At 42.6% G+C, this 25,690-nt stretch overlaps 1 protein-coding gene across 2 annotated transcripts in view; it reads left to right on the top strand.

The window, feature by feature from the left end:
• Window positions 1–25,690, top strand: part of TGFBR3 (transforming growth factor beta receptor 3) — a 201,858-nt gene that overhangs the window by 155,871 nt on the left and 20,297 nt on the right. For both annotated transcript variants that reach the window (XM_046015836.1, XM_046015830.1), the window contains exons 7-14: window positions 1,691–1,838; window positions 6,890–7,079; window positions 8,707–9,041; window positions 9,443–9,595; window positions 11,826–11,963; window positions 12,152–12,310; window positions 16,310–16,609; window positions 19,723–19,843. In XM_046015836.1, the coding sequence (XP_045871792.1) occupies window positions 1,691–1,838; window positions 6,890–7,079; window positions 8,707–9,041; window positions 9,443–9,595; window positions 11,826–11,963; window positions 12,152–12,310; window positions 16,310–16,609; window positions 19,723–19,843 (1,544 nt within the window). The remainder of the gene's footprint in view (window positions 1–1,690; window positions 1,839–6,889; window positions 7,080–8,706; window positions 9,042–9,442; window positions 9,596–11,825; window positions 11,964–12,151; window positions 12,311–16,309; window positions 16,610–19,722; window positions 19,844–25,690) is intronic.

Consider the following 25,690-nt stretch of genomic DNA (forward strand, 5'->3'; position numbering starts at 1 on the left):
TCCTCTCACTCTCTCTTGCGCTCTCAGATGAATAACTAAATAAATAAAATCTTTAAAAAGAGAGAGATGAAAATAATGAAAATAAAGGTCTTTTCTTACTTGAGGCAGAGGGATGTAGAGTCCTACCTGTGTATGAGGTTTGATGCTTTGGGTGAAATAACAGAAGTTTTGAAAAAGGGAGTGAAGGCACCAGTGGTGTATTTTATTTTCTGCATCTGCCTCTAGATCCCCTGTATTCTAGATGAGTTTCTGATGCCTCCTGTGAACTTCCCGGACACTAATTATAGGACAAAACTCACTCTTGCTCCATCATTATCTCCTTGACGGAGGTTATCCCTGATACGAAAAATTAGAAAATATGCCTTATTAATATATTATCATTTTAATAACATTCTGTTTTTAATGAAATTCTGTTCCTTGCACATTTGCACTCCTACTTTAGAGGGGGGTGTATGTGTGTGTGTCTGTGTGTGGAGGTGTGGCCCTTCATGGTGACACACCGGAGAGCCATTAGATAGGACCTGCCTCTACTTCGTGTTTTCTCCTTCTTCCACCCTCAGCTTCCTGCCCCAGGACGAAAAATTTAACTCTCCTTATCAGGAGTGATTAGGGAATTAAAAAAGAGAATAAAAGAGGAAAAGTGGCTTTCTCCCACTTCAGCTTGCATTCCTGTGGACTAGTGACTTAAAATGTAAATTTATATTATAGAGGGATTTCAAAGTTAAAATTCTAATCAAATTTTTGCTTCCAAAAGTGAATAAACTACACATCAGTTTTGGGAAGATTCCATTCTATCCCACATGAAGAATTTTGTGGAAAATTTAAAAGAGAATGGGAATAGAAGCAATCTGGCAAATATGCTTAGATATTAAGCCTCAGGCTTCATTTGAGTATATCATTCATCATATGCTTTACAAATGTGTAAAACCAAATGGAAAGAAAGACTGTCCTCTAAATTCAGAATGACAGAAATGTTATTGTTTGGTTACAAAAATTTCTTTTTTATATGGAATTCTTAGAAGTTTGGGTTGTGTTCATCAATTTTCCAGTAATCACTTGGTTGACCATCTGTTTTCTTTATATTAATAACTGTATATCCAGAAGTTTGGGAAAGTGAATGCAGATATGATTCTGTAGCAGTTGTTAATGGCTTAAGCAAACCTTCTATTCAGATTCAGATTCTCTAGCCCTTTGCTTCTTATTTTATCTGAAGTGTCCTAGTTTGTTTTTTTGCTACCAGGCCTCCCTCCTCTCTGACACCTTCCTTACCAAACTGGCACTTAAATTTCTGGTTTTGAAGGATTTTGAGCTTGTAGGAAATTGGAAAGGTTACACATTGAAGGTGTTGAAGGTTGGAAAGCAACAACTTGCTTTAAAAGTAATCTCCTCTGGTTGCCCAAGTCCATTTCAAACCGTAGATGCGTTAAGTAACCATCTTTTTTTTCCCCACTCAAGAAGGAGAAAAATTTTAGTGTCTAATTATCAGCAGGCATATTTGTCTATTGTTATGTAAAACCATTTTGTTTTGTGTGCACTAACAATCTGTTTTGCACATGTCATTTGCCTGGGCTCAACTCCAGCTTTTTAATCAACTGGCCAGACACTGGAAACACGAAGACTTGGAAGAGAGGAGATAGTTGCAGCTTTCTGGCATCTGGGTCCTAAATTTGCCTTTGTTTTCCATTCACAGTGCTTTCCAGGTGGATATAATAATTGACATAAGACCTTCTCGAAAGGACCTGGAGGTGGTCAGAAATCTCATCCTGATCTTGAAGTGCAGAAAGTCTGTCAACTGGGTGATCAAGTCTTTCGATGTTAAGGGAAACCTGAAAGTTGTTGTAAGTTGGTTGAGCATTTCTTTGTTTTGATGTATGGCAGTGATTTAAGCTGTGCTTATGTGTGTTACTTTTGTGAAGTTTCTGCTTCTCTGAGCTTTCTGTTATTTTTCACTTTGTAAAATAGGATGCTCCTTGGTTTCTCCTAACAAGGGCAGACAGTGTGGGGATTAAAAGCGTGGCCTCTGGGGTCAAGATCGAGATTGGAGTCCAGACTGCCATTTACAAACTGTGACCTTGGGCAAGTCCCTTAACCTCTCTGGACCCTGTTGCCTCATTTGTGAAATTCCTGAAGTGTATAAGCGTAGCTTCTAGTCAGAGCAAGTGTAAAATAAGGAGCACAATGGGGCCTTTCATGTTGACAGTCATCCTGTAAGGGCCTCAGTGTCATGGTACTGAATATCAGCTCTTACTTTGGGGTTAGGTATTTAGGGAAGGTGTGGAAAATTGGGCTGACCCCAGCTCATACTGTTGACTTGTCTTTTTGAGATAAACACATGCTGTTGGCATTTCTTTTTGCTTGCTTCTAACTTCTGAGAGAGAAACACTGATAAAAGAATCACGCTAATGGAGAGGTTAGTGAAATGACACAGGAAAAGTAACCCCAGCCTATTTCCTAAGCATTATTTTCATGAAGGAAATACACTTAAGTTTATTTGGTTGGCATGATAGGCAGATACCAGCTAGTTTGCTGAAAAGTTGAATGTTGAAATTTTAGTGAAATAAAAAGTTTTTAAAAGATTTATTTATTTGAGAGAGAGAGAGGGCGGGGGTGGGGGAGTAGGGGGAGAGGTTGGAAGGAGGAGAGAGAATCTCAAGCAGACTCCGAGACGAGTCTGGAACCTTACATGGGGCTTGATCTCATGACCCCAAGATCATGTCCTGAGCTGAAACCAGGAGTCGTATACTTAACTAACTGCTTCACCCAGGCACCCCAAAATAAATCTTTTTCAGATATGTTAAAGGCGTTAACTGTTTGACAGAATACTGCACAAATCACATTGCAGGTTAAAGAAAAACCTCCCCCTCCTCATTTTTAAGAATATAATTACCTTATCTTCTCTTTTGTAGATTTAAATTTTTGTGCATTGTATTTTTAAAGTATTGTGTCCGATTCCTTTTCCAGCACCTGCATTGTATCAGTTAGAGAGGATTTTATGTTTTCAGTATTTGGTGGGGAGGGATGCCTTTGGTCTTGGTGTTATTTATTCATGGCACCTTTAGTGTGATCCAGCAGTGAGCAAAGCCAGTGCTCCCCTAGGTACCATGGTGCATGAACACTCACCAGAGGCAGCAGGCAAAGCCACGAGCATACACATCTTAATTTTAAAGTAATTGTTTCTGGTTCCTGTGGGTTTTTTGTTATTGTCATTGTTTTTGTTTTGTTTTGTTTTGTTTTTTTTCCTTAACTTTGAGAGGATCCAAACTAAATCATCATGTATAAGGGTGATCCATTAATTTGGTGTCGAGAACAAAGCCCAGCCGTGATTTTCTGAAGTCAGAGCTGTTCTGATTACTTTCCCTGGCATGGCATGAGGGGTGTTGGTGACCTGGGGTGTCTACAGCATTTGCTCCCTGGCACACCGACCAAATGTTTTTAATTTTTAGAATAACAAAAACAGGAAAGGGAATCATGCTTTGAAAGGCGAAAACATACGGTACATTTTAATTCCCTGCTGGAGTCGTGTCAGTGTTCTTTCGGCCCTGACCCTTCAGTGGCTCTTTCTGTACCTGAGTATGTGTTCCTGGAGTTCACTGTGAGTGTCCTCACTTTTCGTATGAATAAGAAAGGCTGGAGTTGAGATTGCTCATCCCAGTGCAAGATCTGTTTATATTCCCCTCTTTGGCTGTACTCCTGTTCCAGGCCAATTTTGGACAATGCATGACAACATTACTAAACAATTAGGTAATGTTGCATGATGTTCTTTTTTATTCTCCCAGTCAGTTTCATGCTTTGTGATTTCCTAACTCTCAGTCTCAGATGTGACTTCTGCCTGTGCTGTGAGGAAAAGGTACCTGCTACAAAAAAAGCATACATTCATGCTTAGAAAGGGGGAAGGGTTTATCGTGGCCTTGTCCGTAGTTATTTTCTTCAGAGACAACCTGGTAGATTGGAAAGAACCATGGTTTTGGTGCCTGATGGGGCTGGAATCAAATCCCATTTCTGATTGTCATTCCTCCTAGTTAATAGTGGGGCACCCAACTAAATTCAGCGTCTGTAGCCTCACCTGTGAAACGGGTGTGATGATAGTACTCACGTGGGAGTTCTTGTGAGATATGGCCCAGTGTTTTCATTCATTCGTTCATTCATTTAGTCCTTCAACAAACATTTGTCAGGTGCCTCCTGGGTATTTCATTTAAGCACTGGCCACACTGTGTGCACGTGGTGGGTTCTCAGCCATACATGCTACTTCTGTGCTTCTCAGGTTCCCCTTCTCTAATAAGGGAATAGTAATGCCTATCTCTTTATATTTTAGAGGAGAATTAAATAACATATGTAAAGCTTCTAACACAGTGCCTGCCACAGACAAGGGGGCCATCTTCCTTCCACAAGCAACTTTTCAAAAGTTTGTCTAGAGGAGCAATTAACGGCTCTAAACAAACTGAAGAACAAAACATCGATTAAAAGAGTCGTGAGGAACTTGATAGGGTAAATGTAAAGAGTCCCCCGCAAGCACGAGTGCCATGTTTGTGCTCATAGTGGGTGGGGCATGGGGCAGAATGCACCCTCCAAAGGACAGACGGTCCAGAGATGGCACAGGCAGGACCGTGGACAAGAATGGGAATACTAGAAGCACCCACATTACCATGCGCAGCTCTGGCTCTTTCTTCATGTCCCTTATGGACTATACGTAGTCACATTGTGGAAGAACCTTCAAAACATAAAAGAATAGACTGAGGAAACTTACTAGAAATTTTTTGTTGTATTATTTCAGATGGCCTTAGCACTTCAAGGTTGACGTTGGCCAGCTTATTCTTAGAAAAGACACGTTTTAGTCCCAGTGGGAATATGCATTACATCTCTGACCACCTCTCCCTGTCCACCATCAGTTCTGATGCAAGTGGGTGTTTGGCCGTGGAAGGGAAGTGGGGAGGGAGGTGCTTGGACTTGACCTAGCTCATCATCCCTCACAAAGATGTGGCTGAAACATGGTGGTGGGATTTGGAGACACCCCCCGCCCCCGACCCCGAACACTCCCACTTGGAGTAGCTACACTGAAGCCTTGGAAAAAAGCCTGGGGACTCCCAGAAATACAGGGTGAGGATTTCGCTCATTGCTGGGAAGGAACCAGCTTGCCAAGCCTTGCTGTTTTACAAATGTGTAGATAGATTTCTAGCCTTGTAAGTCCCGAGGCGTAATCCATATGAGTTGTACTGACAGCTCCTAGATTTAATGTGGAAAGGTGTAAACAAATCATTCCATATTGGTACCAAGAAAAAGACAGGTGGCAGTTGTGATGATAGTCTTCTGGAAATACAGTGTTTTCTCAGCTGTCCAACAACATGAGAGACTAGGGCAGATGAGGCCAACCGGTACTGGGGAGGCCAGTGTTGCCACTCCAGCCAATCAAAATGACATGCTGCTTTCAAAGGCTAGAGACTGCGCCTAGGAAACTAAGTGGGAAGAACTAATTGGATCCTTCGTTACCTCAGTTTAGTTTCGTTTTGGTTTTTTTTTTTTTTTTTTAACCTTTCCTTCCCCCAAGGCATTTTCTCTGCATCACACCAAGAGCTAGAATATTCCAAACCTGTGAAACTGAGTTTTTCACACATGGCTGCGAAGCGTGGTTAAAGCTCTGTCTGGTTCCTTTGCATGCATGATTGTGACTAGCCAGTCTGGCAGTTTCGGATAAGCCCTTTGGGTAACAGGAAAATATAGTGGGGGAGATCATTTGAGCTTTGAACTGAAAATATGTGTCCTCAGCCAATATCCCACAACGAAAGAGGCCAAGAGACCTTAAAGCCTGTGAGTCTTCTATGGTTTTACAGTGGGAAAGGATTAATATTTAGTCATGTTAGGGGCAAACAGAATGGGAAACAAATGGGGAATTTAGGAAAAAATGCTGCATGTATGCAAGAGAAAATAATTGGGCATGGAAATTAAAGTGATCTTTATATGGCATGAAAATGGTCTAATCTGCAGGCTGGAAGGGCTTTCCAGCCTTGTTGGAGCAGTTGTTGAAAATATGGTGCCTTCTCCTTGGCGTCTCCCCTGCAGCATTCAGCTCCCTCACTATCTGACAAGATCACTGCCCTAGGAGCCAGGTGGTGTGGAAATTTACTGTCTATGTCTCGGTTACTCAGTCCTTTCTTGGAAGGATTTGTGTCATTCACTCTTAATTTTGTAACTAACTACCAAGTGAAAGTCACCTTGTATGGCTGGATAAAAATATTGGTTCTCAGAGGGATAAAAATACTGGTTCTCATATTAACTAATTAATATTTAAAATAAAATCTAAGCATAGTCACATAATAAAATTGACAAATGAATAGAATGACAGGATCACTAAATTGAGTATAAATTATAACTGAAATACCAGCACTGGTTCACCATAAGGAATTTAATAGTCTACAAAGATGAAATGGTCTCCATAGTGAAGTAACTAGATTGTGCCTTCTGTCATTTAAATCTAGGGTATAGGAGATAGAAGCATGGACATATTTTTGGCGGTATAACATGCACATCTGTATGCTTTATGCATCATTTTAAATAAAGATAAGGGAAAGTTTGGTATGTATGTACATACAATTTAAACATTAACTGTAGGAACATACTAGGTGTGTACCATATGTAGCTACTTGGTGATCATTGGGTTATTTTTATCACCAGATAAGCCACCCAGATGGCATGATCAAACAGCATGAATAGATTTCCCTTAATCTGCTATTAAAGATTTTCATGTCAGTGTCCTTAGCCCAAGGAAAATAGGGATCAAAAGAATAAGTAGTTCCTTAATCTACAGTGTAGAATTTGTGTGTTTCAGATATTTAATTCTTACTTAAAGCACTATTTAGTTTTAGACTCATGAGTGAAATTTTGCTGTTATCTTCAGGCTCCTAACAGTATTGGCTTTGGGAAAGAGAGTGAAAGATCCATGATAATGACCAAATCCGTAAGAGATGACATTCCTTCAACCCAAGAGAATCTGGTCAAGTGGGCTTTGGACAACGGCTATAGTCCAGTAACATCGTATACAGTGGCTCCTGTGGCTAACAGATTCCATCTTCAGCTTGAAAACAATGGTAAGTGTGATTTTTTTTCCCCTGAAATAAAAATATTCACCAAATGAGGCTTTTCCAATGAGGAACTCTTATTTCAGCTTATATGGTGCTGTTGTTCTGTTGTAAATTTTGATGATTCATTTGACTATAAAGCTTAAGGTTATCTAGAATTGTGACAGATTATTTTGAGGAAATGATCTTTGGTACAGATCTTTTGGTAACAGAGTTGATTGCAAGTTGGAGACCTTCATTATAGATCACATAATTCACTATGATTACATTAAGAACAAATTAGCCTGGCTTCTTCTCTCAGAAGTGCCTGCTAATCACTACAGCTGACATACAGCTGTTCCTACTACAGGGGTGAAGTCCTAGGGCAGGCTGTATCTTGGAGGACAGTAGTCACCAGGCACTTTCTCGCTTTCACCAGAGGGCACACAGGAGATGTTGCTCCCATTGGGTGGAGCAGAAAGTGGAATATGAGCAGGTTCGTGAGGTTTTTCCAGAGCCTTATAGCTAGTGAGACTCAAATCCCAAGTTTTCTGATCCCCAGACCTGTTCCTTACCCCAGTGGTACCACTACCAAGCAAGCGTGAGTATGGGCCATTTATTCACTGTTTGAGGGGGAAGTTGCTTACCTCTGAGTCTCAGGTTCCTCCTCAATAATATGGGCGAAAAAAATAGGCCCTACCTCAAAGAGTTGTGAAGGTTTCTGTCAATGTACAAATTAAAAACCCTCCAAAGCTCTGATTTCTTTTGGATCCATATGGCTGTGACATCTCTTTGCAGAAGATAGTATTGAAGGAGAGTTAATGTCCTCTGTCTTCACTTCCTGCTCCCACTGAGGTGGGCTGACCTCAGGCATTGGCTTTTCCCAATAGTGGGAAAAATTTTCTTCCCTAAGTTGCTGAAAATAAGACAGAACACTGAGGATTCATTATGTCGAAATATGCCTCTCTCTTTGAAGGAATGTGTGCCGAAGCTGCTTTTTCTTTTCAGGACTAGGTTCTAACAGGCCAGGGTGTCCAGATATCTGTTAGAATTTAGCAGGCAGAAAGGAGGTAGCAAATAATCTTAAATTGCCAATATTGTTTCAAGAAATTAAAGAATTCCCAGATTCAAGGGAGGTATTTCTTTGGCACTTGAAGAATATTATTGTCCCAATAACTTATTCAAATTATAGATTTTTATAGCTCATAGAGCCTTAGAAGCTGTCTAGTCCCGTGGTTCTCAACCTTGGGTATACATTGGACCTATACAGAGAGCTTTAAACATGTTAATGATTAGGTGCTGCTCCAGAGAGTCTGATTTTTATTTGACCTGGGGTACAGCCTGGGTATAAGGAAATTTTCTCAGTTCCCAAATGATTTTAATGTGTAGCCAAAGTAGAGAACTCTTGGTCTAATACAACCTCAATTTTAAAAATTAGGAAATAAGGAAATAAGCCATTGGCCCAGTGCCACTCAGAAAGAACACCAGGACTAGAATTCAGGCTTCCAGATCCCCATCTCCTTCACACATTGCTTGTTAAGAGTAATTTTCCACACGCCCATTCTGTGCTAGTTCCTCTTGTTCTTCCTGCTAATGATGATGACTGGGGCCTGGCATCAGATACTGATGATGTTTTGCCTTCTTCTGTCACCCTCAGAGGAAATGAGAGATGAAGAGGTACATACCATCCCTCCTGAGCTACGGATCCTGCTGGACCCCGGCACCCTGCCTGCCCTGGAGAACCCGCCCATCCGAGGAGGGGGAGGCCGCAGTGGAGGTTTCCCCTTTCCTTTCCCTGATCTCTCCAGGAGAAGCCAGAGGGAAGGGGGAGAAGATGGGATCCCCCGGCCAAAGGACCCTCTCCTCCCCAGCATACAACTGTTTCCTGATCCCAAAGAGCCCGAGGAGGTGCAGGGGAACATGGAGGTTGCCCTGTCAGTCAAATGTGACAAAGAGAAGATGATCGTAGCTGTAGAAAAAGATTCTTTTCAGGTCAGTGCAGTTCCTTAGAGAAGAGAAAGCCACCTCCTTTCCCGTCTTGCCCCAGTGTGTGTTAGTTATTTCCTTCTCCCTCTTTCACTTTTGTACTCTGGGGACTTGATACTGTTTGCTCAGTTGGATGGACTCACTTCCCCTTGGCTGTGATTCTCACTCGGGTCCTGTTGTTCTCAGTTGAGGGGGGTTCCAGATCCTCGCGTGTCAATATTTTGGTTTTGAATTTCCAAGGCCAACAAACACAATCCTTGGTAGGTTGGGAGGAAGCAAGCGGGGAGGGGAAATGCAGGCCTCCAGCCACCAACACTGTAGGGGGAGACCGGGCAAAACGTGCTCCCTTTGTGCGGGAGATCTGCCTGTGGGCCCCCCCTTTACGTCTTTGGTGGTGGTTGTTTCAGGCCAATAGCTACTCAGGGATGGAGCTCACCCTGTTGGATCCTACCTGCAAGGCCACGATGAACGGCACCCACTTCATTCTGGAGTCTCCACTGAATGGCTGTGGTACTCGGCACCGGCGATCAGCCCCAGATGGCGTGGTTTACTATAACTCTGTGAGTGTTCTCCAAAACAACGCTTGGCCCTTTGCCAGAGCCTTGCTGAGTGTTACCTTAAAAATAGCCTTCGAGTTTCTATGACCATGAGCAGGGGCATAGACCCCAGGCCTAAACAAAGTCAAGCGCCAGTTCTCAACAAAATGGGATGTACTTTGACCCTCAGTTGTCTACACAACTGAGCTAACCAGCTCTGTGGTCTCTGTGGCCTCGTTTGAGTCTTGTTCAGAGGTGGGAGGGCTTCTCCCTTCTTCATGAACAAAAGAACCCGGGGAAATCCGAAAAGGGTCCTCAAGAAATGATTATTTAGTCTCTCTCTCCCTCTGAAAAAGATCCTAACCTGAAGCAAATCTCCTACTTTTGACATTATGCAGAGGGAGATTACATAGATTCCTCCAATGGTAGTCCACTGCATAGCTAACCTATACTTTCCAGAAATCATTCTTGTCAGCTCATTCATCTGAATCTCTTTTCTTCCAATTAAGTCTGTCCTTGCAGAAATACGCACTAGGCTGTGACTATTAAAAGAATTTGAAACATGAAATTTCAAAAGCACTCCATAATGTTAGTTTTGCAGTTCAGGTTATACAACTTCTGACAGTAAAAATAAGGCTTATAAATCCCCGAGTTCAGTTTTGGCACTGGACAGGGAGGGTGCGACTGTCATTCATGTCCGTGCCACTGCCCTGCAGTAGATACACTTGACCCATCCAGAAGAAAGACTGGAGATCAGGTGTTTTGTCAGGGTGGCTTACATGGGCACTCACTCTCCTATGGACCCAAGTTTATTATTCTTCAGACTCAGAGTGTTTGAGCTGGAAAGAACCTTAAGATGATCTCATTCAACTTCCTCATTTCACAGGTGAGGAAATTAAACTGCCAGGAGTTAAGAGACTTGCTTAGATTTGAGGAACTAGTTAAGGGCAGAGCCAGGACTGAATCCTACTCCCTGACCTCTCCTCCACTAATCTTTCCCCTACACCAGGCTGGCTGGCCCAGCTCATCTCCCTTTGTTACTGGAATAATTTATTAGCCTTTGACCTCTATGATGAACACCCTCTTGCCAATTCCAACACTAATTTTCTTACATTATCCAGTTTTTCCAGATATAATGAATGGTATATATTACTGATATTCTTGATTTTGGAATTTTATATTTATGGCTAAATTAACACCAGTAAGAGGCTATGGTAATCTGTTAAGTTTAAAAAAAAAAAGGTAACTTTTGGCTCAGAAGAGAAAGGTATATCTTAAGGCTTTAAAATCCTTTTCTTCTTATGGGTATGATGATGATACCTAGGGTAAGCAATGTCCTAGGTCCTTGGCTTCAGTTCCATCAATACTTCTTCTGTGGAACTGGTAAAAAATGGAGAGGTGGTTTTCCTACATTCTGTTCCCTTCAGTGATTATTGTAGCTGTTCCAATTATAACTGTAGCAATTTTCTGACTTAGTATATATTTTTGTTTTGCGCCATATTCAGCAGTCTAAGCCCATGAAACAAAACCAAACAAAAAAATGTGACTATTCTATAAATGTAAAGAAATTGGGATTTTATTTATGGAGTCATGGTCCTCAGGTGAATTTTTCATGTTGTCTAGAACTAACCTAGGAATAGTCATTTCAGCTAACATTAAGATAGATTGTCATAGATAAAAACATGATTCTTTCCTGCATCCGTACACCACACACAAATGTACGGGGGAGGAAATGAGGAAAAGATAGACGAGTACAGAGAAAAGTTGAGGAGACTAGCTCAATAGTAAACATTAGGTACTTTGTTTCTAACTCAAACTTTATACAAATCTTGATGGATACAAATAAGAAAAGCTCTTTAAATTAGTCCGTCTTAGTATTTGTTAGTATTTTTGATGTAAAGAAAAGCCCTCTAAGAGGAAGCCCCCTTCCCTCCAGTGTAGACTGGCCTACTGACAGCCCCATTCAGCCCTGTTTCAGTAACTGGCGTTTTCCTACTGTTTGAAACAAGTTATTTTTTCACGAGGAAAAATACATATTTTAGTTCAAGTCTTAATTTGAACATATGTTGGGTTTATCTTTATTTTTAATCTCTTTGAAGGTAAAAATCCTCAGAAAACATGGAGTTCTGGGGGTTTTTTTAAGTTCAGATTTTCAGTTGGCATCTGAATTATACATGGGTGTTTCTGTGAGGTAGAACCAAATCATGTGTTTTGGTGTTTTAACAACAAGGTCTGTGCTTTCTTTGCCTTTTAGATTGTGATACAGGTTCCATCGCCCGGAGATAGTAGTGGCTGGCCAGATGGTTATGAAGACTTGGAGTCAGGGGATAATGGATTTCCGGGAGATATGGATGAAGGAGATACCTCCCTCAGCCGACCTGAAGTTGTCGTGGTACGTGTTGGTTTGCAGCAGGTAGTTTGTGAGAATGTTGTCTTTCTGGTTAGCTTTAGTTAGGGACTACTGAGTGGGGGACAAGGGGAAATGGATGTTAAAGACCAAAGCTTACTAAGTTCCAGTGTCTTCAACCTTCATTTCACTGTGATTTATCTCTGTTTTGTTTGTTTGTTTGCTTTCCCCAGTTTAATTGCAGCCTGCGGCAGGTGGGGAATCCCAGTAGCTTCCAGGACCCACCCAACAGAAACATCACTTTCAACATGGAGCTATACAACACTGACCTTTTTCTCGTGCCCTCTCAGGGGGTCTTCTCTGTGGCAGAGAACGGACACATTTATGTTGAGGTATGAGACCTGGACATTAGCCTTGGGCTTTTAGGTTGGAGCGGAATTGTCATAGCTCCTGGAGTAGAGCCAAGGCGCCTGTTGGAGAAGTCCTCCCCGTGTTCTTCCCCGCAGCCCTCAACCAGCTCTGGGTGAGGGCTGGGCTCAGAAAATGCATCCAGGTTAATTTCTGAACAAAGTGAGACATTGCAGGACTTGGTACACGAGGAGAGTGTTTTACAGATGAATGCTTTTTTAAAATCGGTGGTGTGAATTCTGCTGATAAAGGCCTGTTCTTGCTTGTCCTTAGCATTTTTGGAACAGGGATTCAATAGTTGCCGTGTTACGGCTATCCAGGAATATTTCACACCAAAGGCAGATGCTTAACTGACTGAGCCAGGCTCCCCGAGACAAGACTATTGGTATCCCCATCTTAGGGGGGTGGAAACTGAGGCACAAACTCATTTAAGATCACAGTTAGTAACCTGTGGAGTCCAGAGTACGGTCCATACTCAGGTTGTCCAGCTCGAGAGTCCACAGTATTACCCACTAGATGCTACCATCATTTAACCTCCAACTGCCATTTAAAGAGGAGAAAATGTGACCTCTTAGCAGTGCAAATATCCAGGTTCAGATCAGATTCTAGAAAAAGATAAATATCTTTCTGGCCCCAGGACATCTGTCGGTCGTCTAGTTTTGGGGTTAAAATGCAAGCTGGTGTTCTGCTTCACTGTAGGAGGAGTGAGAAGCTTACAGGGTCGAAATGGGATACTTCCATACGTTGCAAGTGACTTCAGAGCACATATTTCTATTTCAGAAAGATAAATAACTCTCACATTTGTTCAGCTTCTGGGGTAGAGCCCACTGGCTCTCGACATTTTCCTGGATCTCTCTTCTTTTTTGATTCCCTGTTTTGAGAGGTTTTCTCTTTCTTTGGGTATACCTTCTTTCTCCACTGGGGAAAATATACTGCTTTCTACATGCTGTTCCTAATTAGAGATCTCTTCTTATCCAAGATCATTATTTTCTTCTTGCATTTCTGGCTGCACAATCCACATGTGTGTATTTGGGCAGTGACTGACTCTGCATTGTGCCCTGGATTTTAGGGGCCCTGCTTAACTGGGGTTTGTTCTTTTCCAAACATGAACCTGGCTCTGCTAATTCATGGCTTTGCTGCTGTGTGCTCATCACTGACTAATCTTCCTCCTGTATCCTGCCCTGGTGGGTGTTTTGGTTTTTCTCCCCAGTCCACCTAGTGCTTCTTACTTGAAATTCTTTTTTTTTTTTTTTTCACTTATTTTCACGTTTATATCTTTTCACATATCATCTGTATTTTTCATAGTTAAATTTAGGCAAAGACATTGTCAAATGGTGACAAAGAAATGGACTGAATCTTTTTGCTGCCATTTTAAATACCAGATGTATTGAGAATTTGAGGAGGGTGGTATATGTTTCAAACAGCTTTATTTTAAAGTTGTTTAAAACCACCTAAAAGAGAGACTCTGTAAATATTTTGCAAAATAAGGTAGCAACCCACACCTAATCTTTGTTTCTGTCTGGAGTCTAATGCTGGTAGGAAAATTTTTTAATTTAAGGAAAGTACAACTCACCGAATCATTGGCTTGGTCTAAAGAACTCTTTCTAAGTTTCTTGTGCCAGCCATCCTAGCACACCCCCAGAATCATGTTCCTTCTAGACCATATCCTTTCCTTTAATCCAAGACATCATCGATTTCGCCACCTGGTCTTTGGTCATCTCTGGGTGATGGTTGGTCACACAATGGCAGCTTTTCTATTAGTTCATGTGTCTTGGGGAATTAAAAAGAACTGTTGGTAACCCCCTAAATTCAAATCTAGAATAGTACTACTAGTTAGAGCTGTCATGTATTGACTAGCTGGGAACTGTGTTGTTTGTGTAATTGTGACTTTACAGATCCTAGATCTAGATCTACCGTTCTCATAGGTATTGGTGCCCTTCTTCTGTATGGGAGGAAACTGAGGCTCAGAATTCACAGGGCATGAGCCACACGATTTCCTGGGGCCCTTCTCCCTCTGAGACCTGTAGTTCTTCTAGTACTCATTTTCAGACCATTTTATTTTTTACAAGATTTATCTATTTATCGGAGTGGGGGAGGGGTAGAGGAAGAGGGAAGGGAATCCAAGCGAGCTCCACACTCAGTGCAGAATCCAGTGCGGGGTTCGATCTCACGACCCTGAGATCACGACCTGAGCTGAAACGAAGAGGTAGCCTCTTAACTGACTGTGCCCCCTCCTCCGCACCCCGACCAGGCCATTTTACAGTAAAAGACTTGCTGATAGTATTTTTTCCTCTAAACAACTTTTTGGGAGACCCTAGAGTTCCTACCAGAACATACGTTCTTTGAAATTCAAGAAAAGTCTGCATGTTTGCTTTGTGGGTTATGAGTTCTTGTTAAAGGGCACTTTTTAGTAATACGATATATGTAATTTGCAATCGTTTCCAGATAAAATATCTTATTTTTCAGAAATATTGGCAAAATAATGATGTGTGAATATTTACAGACTCCTAAACACTACTTCCTAGAAAGATTTCTCACCAGGTGTTCTCCCAAGGCCACATCGTGGGTTTAGTTGACTCGATGCTGTGGCTGCAGTGAAATAGTAAAGGGCTAGAGGTCAGAAGACCTGGGTTTAAGGCTTGGTTTATCCAGTGCTTCCAAGGTAGAATTTTGAACACGTCGTCTATCCTGTTTGTTCATTTTTTTCCTCTATTTATCAAAAGGAGATGAAACCCTTTATCTCACCAGATTGTTCAGATGAATTGAGCTTTAAGGCACCACAAAGTGATGTGATAACAATCATCTTCGTTGCTGAGTGTCTTGTAGTTAACCACGGAGGCATCTTTCAAAATTGTGCTGTGTCCTCAGAGCGCCATGCAATGTCAGGGTTTCCCCTGGGTTCTGAGAATGGAAAGTGTGTTTATATCTCCACGCCTTTTGAAAGGATTCTGGGGCTATTGGCTTATGGTTAAGGACTAACTTTATTTCTTAAGTGTTTAAGTTTATTTTGATCCTAAGTTTAGTCAAGGAATGAGGCATGTGGGGAAAGGCAGTTCACGCAGCGATCCATGTGTCACCAAATGGAGAATCCACTCTGGCCTGGGGATTTTAGCTGAGTTCAGGATAGTTGAGGTTTGAATTCTGTTTATACTTGGCCAAACACCACTTCCTGTTTCTAAAGAAAAGAACCTTAACAAGGTTTGGACATAGCCCATACAAATGTTTTATAAGAGGGAAGTATAATGAGTTGGAGACATTTCCAGATTAGATTTCCCTTAAAATACCCTTGGGCTTCAAGAGTGAAGGGAGAGAGTACTTGGCAAGGCCTGGTTTGGACCTGTGCGCAGCTAGGACGCTTTGCCAGGCTTGTGATCGCCACCAGATTGCAACGGTCCCTGACACCAAACCCCAGAGGCCGCTCTGCCTGCTTGCTATGAAGCAGGACTTGAGAGCAATCTGTAGCTTTGCTGCAGTGTTGTAGGCTCATTCTGGCTCGTGGCAGTTCAGAAGTTCAGTCCTCTCTGCCTGGGTTAAATAGATTCTGCCTCTGTACTTTATTTTGTGAGGAGTTCTGAAAAATAGCTTGTTTTACAGGTGGTACACTATCGAGACATGACCCATATTATGACATTCGGGGCTTCGCCTGTTGGTGTTTTATTTTGGAAAATCCACTTTAGGTGCACGCCATGCTTTTGTTTTTATCTCCCAGAGGACTTAACGGAAGGTTGAAGAGACTGAAGTCATCTTGGGTTGAACTCTTCCAGACTGGCATTTGAACTAAGTAATTCACTGTTGTCATCCATACCAAGTCTAGATGGGAGACATCTTTTTTCAATGAGTATATGTTACTTTTGTACTTAGAAAGGAGACGAGATGAGTATGTCATGAAAATCAAGCCGTGTCCCTCATCAGAAGCACCGTGTAGCCTAAAGTGGAAGTAACAGGCCTGCTCGGTTCTGATTGGTCTTTCTGTTCTTTTGTAGGTGTCTGTCACTAAGGCTGACCAAGAATTGGGATTTGCCATCCAGACATGCTTTATCTCTCCATATTCAAACCCTGATAGGATGTCCGATTACACCATCATTGAAAACATTTGTCCTAAAGACGAATCTGTGAAATTTTACAATCCCAAGAGGGTGCACTTTCCAGTTCCGCAAGCTGAGGTGGACAAGAAGCGGTTCAGCTTTGTGTTTAAGTCCATTTTCAACACCTCACTGCTCTTTCTACAATGTGAGCTCACGTTGTGCACCAAGAAGGAAAAGGACCCCCAGAAGTTACCTAAGGTTAGTGGGCCTTCATCCATCTTTATGTTATTTTGACATTTTTAGGTGAGGCAGTGACCTGCTGGAGAAGTTTAATCACGAGTTATTGCAGGTTGAGGTTTTTGGTTTGGGAACTGCCCAACTGAAGTAATAAAATCTGTGTTAGCAGGGAACCGGGAGTTTTATGGAGTCTTAGAGAATAAATCCCGACAGTATGACTTTTTTTTTCCGTGCATGCTACTTAGTAGTATCTTACAAATGATAAATCAAGACTGTTTTCCATTGAGGGAGAGGTCTGGCTTTATCTTTGCAGTTCGGATAGTGTGCATTGCCAGAAGCACAGAGAGCCGAAAGGACAAGTTCAGTGTGAGGATTAATTTTCCCAGGTCCCGCTGAGACCCGTATTGCAGTTGTTTTTTGACCTTCTCTGTGTGAATGATAAGGTTGACTTGTCTCAGGAGGACTTCTAACGGAAACTAACAAACATTTTAATTTTTCTCAGCTTCGTATTGGCTCATCGTGTTTGCCCCCTGTCTCTCCCCATATTAAACATTCTGTTGCCACAACAGAAATCAGAACACTTTGACCTCACCAGAGTGACTGTGTAGGGGGGAGTCTGCGAGGTTAATGACGATACCTCATTAGTTTGGCCTGGTGCAAGAAAGGTGTCTTCTGCCATAGTTTTGTGTCTGTGATCTGCCATGATTATTTATAATTCCATACGTACATTTCTTTTGTAATTATCTCTCACAGTATCAGCTGACTCTGCCATGATTTTTTATGATACCATACGTGCATTTCTTTTGTAATTATCTCACACAGTGTCAGCTGACATAAGACTTTTGTAGTCACATATCCATCAGTGTCTGAAACTGATGATTGAGTGGTATCAATAAATGTATGTATGGAATTCTCTCTTAATATGTAGGTTGTATGATAGAGGGACAGAGGGAGGAGGAATAATTACATTACTGGGGCTAGATTACCACTAATCTGAATGCTTTACACTGTTATATTCCCCTGGGCATCCATTTCTCTGACAACACCAAAGAAAAATTTATACTGGGTATGAAAATGTTGCAAATCTGGTCATAATCATTTGGGAGCATGAATGTGTAAGACGATTCGGACCATGTTCTTTAGGTTGCTTTTGGCAATATGGATGCCTTCGCCTTCCAGTGGCCATCGGTGGACTGTGGCAGAGGGTCACTGACTGCTTGGCTGGGAGACACAGCTTCTCCCTGCAGCTGGAGGGTGACTTTAAGGAGCGAGGGATTTTAGGAGGGGAGGCCTGGCGGGTTAGTCTAGGGGTCTTCATGGGTGGCTTTGTTGTTACCTCTCTCTGAGCCTGGCCTGGCACCACCCGTAGCATGTTAGCTTGTAAAAATTAACCCTAGTGTTTCCTTCCATAACATTCTGCAGAGAGCTCCAAGTCTCAGTGGATGACATGGGATGAGACCCTAAAGTCCGGACTTAGACCCAAGGCATGAAAAACTAGAAAGAGCATGGGGACTGAGAAGGATGGCTTGCTGCTTACTAACAGAACTTGAAGCAAGTCCCCTGACCTCTGAGAGTCTGCATGGCCTCACTTGTAAGAGTGAAGTAAGAGTGCCTGACTCCTCTCGAGAGCAGAGGAGCGTCGGAGGTAGTAGGTGTGACAACAGTCCACTGTTGATAAAGCAGTGGCTTCCGATAAGCTATTACCACTGTCTTCGTGTTTACTGCTTGTGGTTAATATCTCCACAGTTCTAGTGACTTCTCAGATGATAGAGCCAAAGAGTCTTTCTAGGAGGAGTTCTCAAAGATCGTTGAGTCCGGTCCTGCCCTTAGCTGAGGAAATGAAGGCCGGAGTTGGGTATCTTGTCCAGGGTCGAGCATTGAGTTGGACGTATACTCGTTAGCCCTTACTTAAGTGAAGAACTAATGGCACAGTAAGAAGGCTTTTCCTAAAATGCACATCTTGAGGCGCCTGGGTGGCTCAGTGGGTTAAAGCCTCTGCCTTTCGCTCAGGTCATGATCCCAGGGTCCTGAGATCGAGCCCCTCATCAGGCTCTCTGCTTGGCAGGGAGCCTGCTTCCTCCTCTCTCTCTCTCCTACTTGTGATCTCTATCTGTCAAATAAATAAATAAAATCTTTATTAAAAAAAATACAAATCTTTGCAATAATGAGGCCTTTCTGTTGTTTCCCTGTGCAAGAGGCTTGTGTGTTAAAACCTTTCCCTGGGTTTTGAGGGAGAGGGAGGGGTTGTCTTCCTACAGTATGTTGCTCAGAGCAGCAGTGACAATAAAGTCAAAACACTGTGCTCTTTCGTGATTGGAAATTCATTGGCTTTGGGGGATGGCTTGCTCTAGGCTCTTTAAAGGATAGATCTGTTTCTTCACAACAAAAGCAGGTAGATGTCTTGAGTTTCATCTATTGATGAGTGTAGACAAGGAACTAAAGTTATTTGAAAGAAAAAGGGACTGGAGTGTGATCACTTTTTAAAAACAGGTAAACAAGGCTTGGGCATGCTAATTCTAATTTGGGGGCCTGAAAATAACTGGAAGTAGCTGATCTCATGGTCCCCACGCCTGGGTACGGGTCCCCAGGGCTCCAGTTTGGAACACTGTAGCCGACGACCCTGGAAAGCTTCATTTTCAATGAGCCCATACTGGGATTTAAAAAATCAAACAAACTGGACACCATGATTATCTTTTTGGACAAGACACGTAGAATCTGTCACTTTCATAATGCAGCACGTGACGTTTCCCACAAGCGCATGTCACAAACAGGAACCATTTTTGTGAAGCCGGCTTGGTGAAGGGCCAGCACTCATCATATCGTTTCTTTACTTTTCAGACTAAATAACACTAAAACCTCTAGTTGTTTTGTGGGAAGATGGGGAAGAGAGGTAGTGTTTATAAGCCATCCAGTGATATTTGAGTCTTCCGAGTGCAGCTGAGACTGTATCTGCTGGGTCTGCCCCTCGTCTCCCAGATTATTTATGGTTCTTTGGAAACCCCCCAGATCTCCTGTTTTTCTGTGGTAAACAGCTGGGAGCTGTCTGATAAGGGGCACAGGACAACTGTGCAGGCTGGGCTGGTGCAGGGCTCCTCAGAGTGACCGCTGACCCTCTTTGCTCTGCTTCTCTGCAGTGTGTGCCCCCGGACGAAGCCTGCACCTCACTGGACGCCTCAATGATCTGGGCCATGATGCAGAATAAGAAGACATTCACCAAGCCCCTCGCTGTGATCCACCAGCAAGTAGAGGCTAAAGGTGCGTTTTGGGAGGCTCAGTCAGAGAGGAGGGACCTGAGGGCTGCTCATTGTAAGAAGCTCTGGTATTAAAACAGTTAAAATGAAGCAGCTCCAGCACAGTAAATCAAAATACAGTTGTATTCGAAAGAGACATTCAAGGCTGGCTCCTACGTGGCTTAATTGGTTAAGCATCTGACTTCAGCTCAGGTCATGATCTCAGGGTCACAGGATCAAGTCCTGAGTTGGGCTGCCTGCTCAGCGGGGAGCCTGCTTCTCCCTCTCCCTCTGCCCCTCCCCTTGCTCATGTGCTCTCTCTAAAATAAATAAATAAATAAATAAATAAAACCCTTAAGGGCCAGTTAGTAACTTTAGAAAAGGATTTTTGCCAAAGGAGCCTTTTATTTAGTTGGGTCTGCTCTGCCATATGGCTAAGTTATTAGTGATAGGTTTGCCGGTGATTTCCTCTTTAAATATTAGATCAGAGTCAAAGTTGTCCCTATCCCAATGTCATTCTCCCTTGCCATTCAGATATTTTCCTCAAGTATGCAAGAAAAGCTCTGAGTTCCTCCTCGCATACCAGGATTGAACAGCCCACAGCCCATCTTTCATGATCTCCTGGCAGTGTTTGTGCTGAGTACAAGCAGTCCCAGGGCATCCCGATCGCAGATGCCTTTGGTGCGGGAGGGTGTTGTGTATGTGAATACCATTCATCTTAGGTCAGAGCAGAAGGAAGGTGGAGAGCCGCTGTCCAAATGCATTTTTGTAATTCAGGTTTCCGAATTGTACACAGTCACATTTGTTGCTTGAAGCGAAAGGTGTCTCTTCCTACACACACACACACACACACACACGCGCGCGCGCGCACGCGCGCGTGCGCTAGCATTCGGCAGTCTGCACCTTCTTATAGGAGGAAAGGAAGGATGCGTCCTCAGAGGTCTGGCTTCAGGTGGCCAGGCCAGGCAAAGCCAGACCTGGTGTAGGCCACATCAGCAGAACCAATAGAGAAACAGAGTCGGGCTCCATGAGGGTGTTAGGAATGGACCTGAGGCCCTCTGGACTGTGGAGAGCACCTGATGGGGACGGACATCCTGGCTGAAGGGCACCGATGGGCAAGAACACAGCAGGCAATTGGCACCATCTCATGGGGGTGGGGGCCAATGCACATCTGGGCCGTCTGGGCAGCTACGTTTGTCACTGTCTGAAAACAACCTGTGACTATCTTAGAAACATTGCCAAAGGGTGCCAAATGAAGAGAAGTCTGGGAGAGTAAAAGTGGGTTCCTAGCCTCTGGGGTTAGACATTTCAGGGCTTGTTCTCCAGGCCTCCTTCCACCACCCTGAGGGGCGAGGAGGAGCATGGCCCTGGAGCCTTGTTAAAAGCCAGCCAGCATCCTGTCTCTGGTTGGTGAGCATTGGCTGGGAGACCTGCTGGGTGTTGCTGAAAGCAGGTCTAGGCTTGGAGGCAGTCCTGGGATGGCCTTTCTGATCTAAGCACTGTTGCATTTGGCAAGGCAAGGTAGCAGGGACTAAGAGAAGAGGCACACCGTACCTAATAGAATAGAGGCACATGGATGCTGTCTACTTTATTCTTTGGTGGCGCAACCTTTATGCAAATAGTAGAGCCATTCTTCCTGACACATCTGGTGGTGGCATCTGCCCTCTTCCCAGGGGCATGCTCACTTCGGGAAGGCAAGAGAGGATCGTGGGGAGGGTGGGACTTAGAGTCAGGAGCCTGGGGCACAACTCTCAACTTTCCCTGCTAACTGGCTATGGGACTTTGGAGATCTCTCCTTATGTCCTTGACTTTGATTTTCTTTATCTGGAAAAGGAAGGGTTTAGACCAGATGGCTTCTTGAGACCCTTTCAGCTGTAACACAGCTATGCTGTTTGAAGAAGCAAAATAGTTTTTAATTCATTTCCCAGCCATCCTGAAGGTGGTGAGAAATGTGCACATTAGATGTTCATTAGTTCCTCAGCAACACTTTTTGTTGTTGCTGTTTGTTTTGCTTTGACTGATTGGTTTTCAGCCATTGGAAACAGTGTACCAGCCACAGTCTTTCTTTAAATGGATTGCCCAGGGGCACTGGCTCAGCTGGTTCAAGCCCTGCATTGGGCTCCATGGAGCATGCTTTAAAGGAAGGAAGGAAGGAAGGGAAGGAGGAAGGGAGGGAGAAAAGAAAAGGAAGAAGGAAACAAAGAAATTGTTTTTAAATTTATTGCCCATAGAATTCCCTGTTTATTGGGTCCAGGGGAAGGAAATAAGTGAATTAATTGGATTGCACAGTATATCACATTTGGGCAACAGCTGGCTGCACTTTGTACTAATAACAACCACTACCTTGTATTCCCATCGGTTACTCTTACCTGTTTCAGAGATGTAGTTCTGTGGGTAATTGATGGCAGCAGCTTGCTTTTTTTCTATGCCCGACAATAATTGGGCATTAATATTGCAGTAGTATAACTTCTAGTAATTCATGCAGGCTTCTTTTAAGTTTAGTGGTATTTTTCTAAGTAATTCCTCTTGTAAATTAGGTAATTACTTTTATTTAAGCTTAGTGTAATTATCCTGAAAGTTCAGTGGTTTTTGTTTTTTTACATTGAAGTTCAGGAGGAAATTTTACCAAATATCAAAGCAGTTTCACAAGATTTGCTAATGGAGAGTAGATTTTAGCAGAGAAGCTCCATGTGAAGAAAGTTCATTGCTTAGGTTTGTTAAACAAATGAAGGTTGGCGAATGGTCCAGCTTCCCAGGGGCTGTGTGCAAATGTGCTTTCTAAATGCACTGAGTGGGGTCAGTTTTCTGGCAGTTTTCACCTCTGTGAGTGACTCTTCCTACCTTCTATGTTTATTTTCTTTTGACTCTGAAATCATTTCTCCAGGATGCAGGCTGTTGGAGTCTGTGCTTTCCCTCTGCCTCTCCGTGAATTGGAATAGTCAGTTGAAATGGGAATGTGACCATTTGCCTAATAACGTTAGTTGATTTGAATAGTAACAGGGTCATGAATGTTCTTCCTGCCAGCTTTGTGTTACTTTTGTAAGCCACAGACTCCATAGTATCTCCAGAAGTATCTCTTACCAGCATGAATTTTGGGGGTAAAAATTGCCCAAGCAGTGGGATGTTTCACTGTCCTTTGAACCACACTGGTACTCTTTGAAGGCTGTGCCAAAGTTCAGGTCTTCATGATCATTTAGTCCAGCTTATTTTTTTAACACTTGGGTTTTCTGGAGCAACAGCAGCTGAAGTCTCTGGGTATCAGCTTCACAGCCAAGCAGAGAGCTGCTCTGTAGCTCCCAAAGCCAATGGTGTGGGCACATTTTAGGTGGTGTTTCTTCCTTCTGTGGACAGAGAGAATAGGCTGTCAAGACTAACTAATTCTGGGTCCCTCCTCTGGGCCACCATTTTTAATGGAACTTGCCTGTGCTTCTGCAGCACACATCCACCATCTCAGTCCTTTGGGAACCAGCACTGGGTTAACATTCTTTTGCTGCTAAAACTTCCAACATGGTGGTGCCGGTGGTGATGATAGTCATAGAGATGACAACCGTGATTATCTAACATTTATTGAGCATTTACTTAGTACAGAGCCCTGTGCTAAATCCTAGGGAACCAGCACTGGGTTAACATTCTTTTGCTGCTAAAACTTCCAACATGGTGGTGCCGGTGGTGATGATAGTCATAGAGATGACAACCGTGATTATCTAACATTTATTGAGCATTTACTTAGTACAGAGCCCTGTGCTAAATCCTTTGTGTGGATACTCGTATTTAATCCTCATAGTCCTTCTTCAAGCCAAGTATAAAGCAAGATTAAGTAACTTGACCAAGGTCACACCACATATAAATAAATGGTGGATCTGGGGTTCAAATCCAGGCACTCTGATTCTAGTTTGTGCCTTCCTAAACCCTTTGCCTTGTGCTAGGTGGTGGTTGATTCTAGTTTTTAATAAACTACAAGCAACATAGGCATCTCTCCACACCCTCTTCCCACCGCCTCCTCCTGTTCATGCTGTACATATTGCATTGGCATTCAAGTTCACACTCAAATACTCTAATTGATTATGAACTGAAAAGAATATGAAGACTTTTAGGAAACATGTCTTTTCTCCAAAGGGTAAGATGTTGGGGAAAATGTAAGCTGTTTAATGGAGCATTAAAATTTAGAAGTTCTGTGACTTTGAATTGTAACTCACAAAAAAGCCCAGAAAACATGCATACTTTATGCATATTATGGTTTATGGCAAAACAATTAAAATAGTTGAGGTAGTGCCATCCTACCATATTTTCTGAAATAGTTTTGAAGTATAGGCATGTTCGTGCTGTTTGCTTTGGATGCTGTGAGCAGTTTTGTGGCCTTTGAGAACACTAGGGCTTACACAATAAAAATGGCTATACCACGTCAGTGATAGTTTTTTGAGAATGGTGAAAGGGAAAAGTGATAATTTTTCTGAAATTCAGGGCACATATAAAAAATGAGTGAAAAAGGACAATAAACATCATCCCCAAATATGCCATGATTTACGTATGGTATGTCATTCTTAGCAAGTTAAATGTTCAAAATACTGAATTTCCACTACATAACTTTTTAAAAATAAGTGTGCTCAGGACAGCACCTGGCATATCATGGGCACTCAGTAAATATTAATTTCCTTTCCTTCCTCTTAACCTCTCAGCCAAACTAGTTTTTTTGGGGGGAGTGGGGGTGGAAGAGGAATGAAAGGGAAAGTTGTGAACGTCGATTGGAAGTTAATCCAAGAGAGGCATTACTTTCTGGAACACATTTGATTTTTCCAGAACAAAAATACTCTAATGCACCCAGCCAGGTTTTGTCCTCAGGCTGAGGTAGAGATGAGGAGAAGCTGAGTAAAAAGATGGTAGAAATGCTTAATGGACAGACTAAGTCATTCAGTCTTTACCCAAGGGAGAGGGATACCGTAGGGACTTTCTACTTTGGAATATATATATATCAAATATATATACAAAAATAGAATAGAATTGTAGAATGAATCCCATGAATCCTCCTCCTGGTTTCAGCAACTACCCATTTATGGCCAAACTTGTTTTCTCACTTTCTGTCCCTGGATTGTTTTGAAGGAAATCCAGACATGTCATCTCATCCATAAATATTCCAGCATGGCACCTCTGAAAGTTAAGAAACACTGAAAGATTGGGGCTCCTCGCTGGGTCATTTGGGGGAGCATGTAACTCTTGATCTCAGGGTTGTGGGTTCAAGTTCCATGTTGGGTATGGAGATTACTTAGAAGGGGAAAAAAAAATCTTACAAAAGAAAAAAAAGCTCTTGGGTAAGGAACCAATGATCAGATCATTTAGGAAGACTACCCTGAAAGCAGCATGAAGATTGGTTTTGGGGAGATGTACGCAGTATTGGGATACACATGACAATTATGGTTATTCCAAAAAATGTTTATTGGTACCTACCATATGTTAGGCATATAGTAAACACAGTACCCTGTCTGTAAGCCCTTCACAGTGTCATACAGAGGTTTACAACCTTAACTCTGTTGATGCTTTTGAACTGGATAACTATTGTAGAGGGCTGTCCTGTGCATTGTAGGACTTTGAATAGCATCCTTGGCTTCTACCCACTAGGTGCCTGTAGCAAACTCCTCCACTATCCATTGTGATAACCCAAAATGTCTCCAGACATTTCCAAATGTCCTGGTGGGGTGCCAGGAGGCAAAAATCACCCTAGGTAAGAACCACCAATCAAGTAAAAGGGTATAGAGGAGTGACCAGGCAATTAGAATGAATGCCATAAACATTGAAAGAACCCAGAGCAGGGGTTTGTTTACAGTGAAGTTAGTAAAAACTGTATGTTAAAAGAGATCTACACAGAGGCCTCCTAAGT

This window comes from Meles meles, chromosome 1, assembly GCF_922984935.1.
Source record: "Meles meles chromosome 1, mMelMel3.1 paternal haplotype, whole genome shotgun sequence".
NCBI classification, from domain to species: Eukaryota; Metazoa; Chordata; class Mammalia; order Carnivora; family Mustelidae; genus Meles; species Meles meles.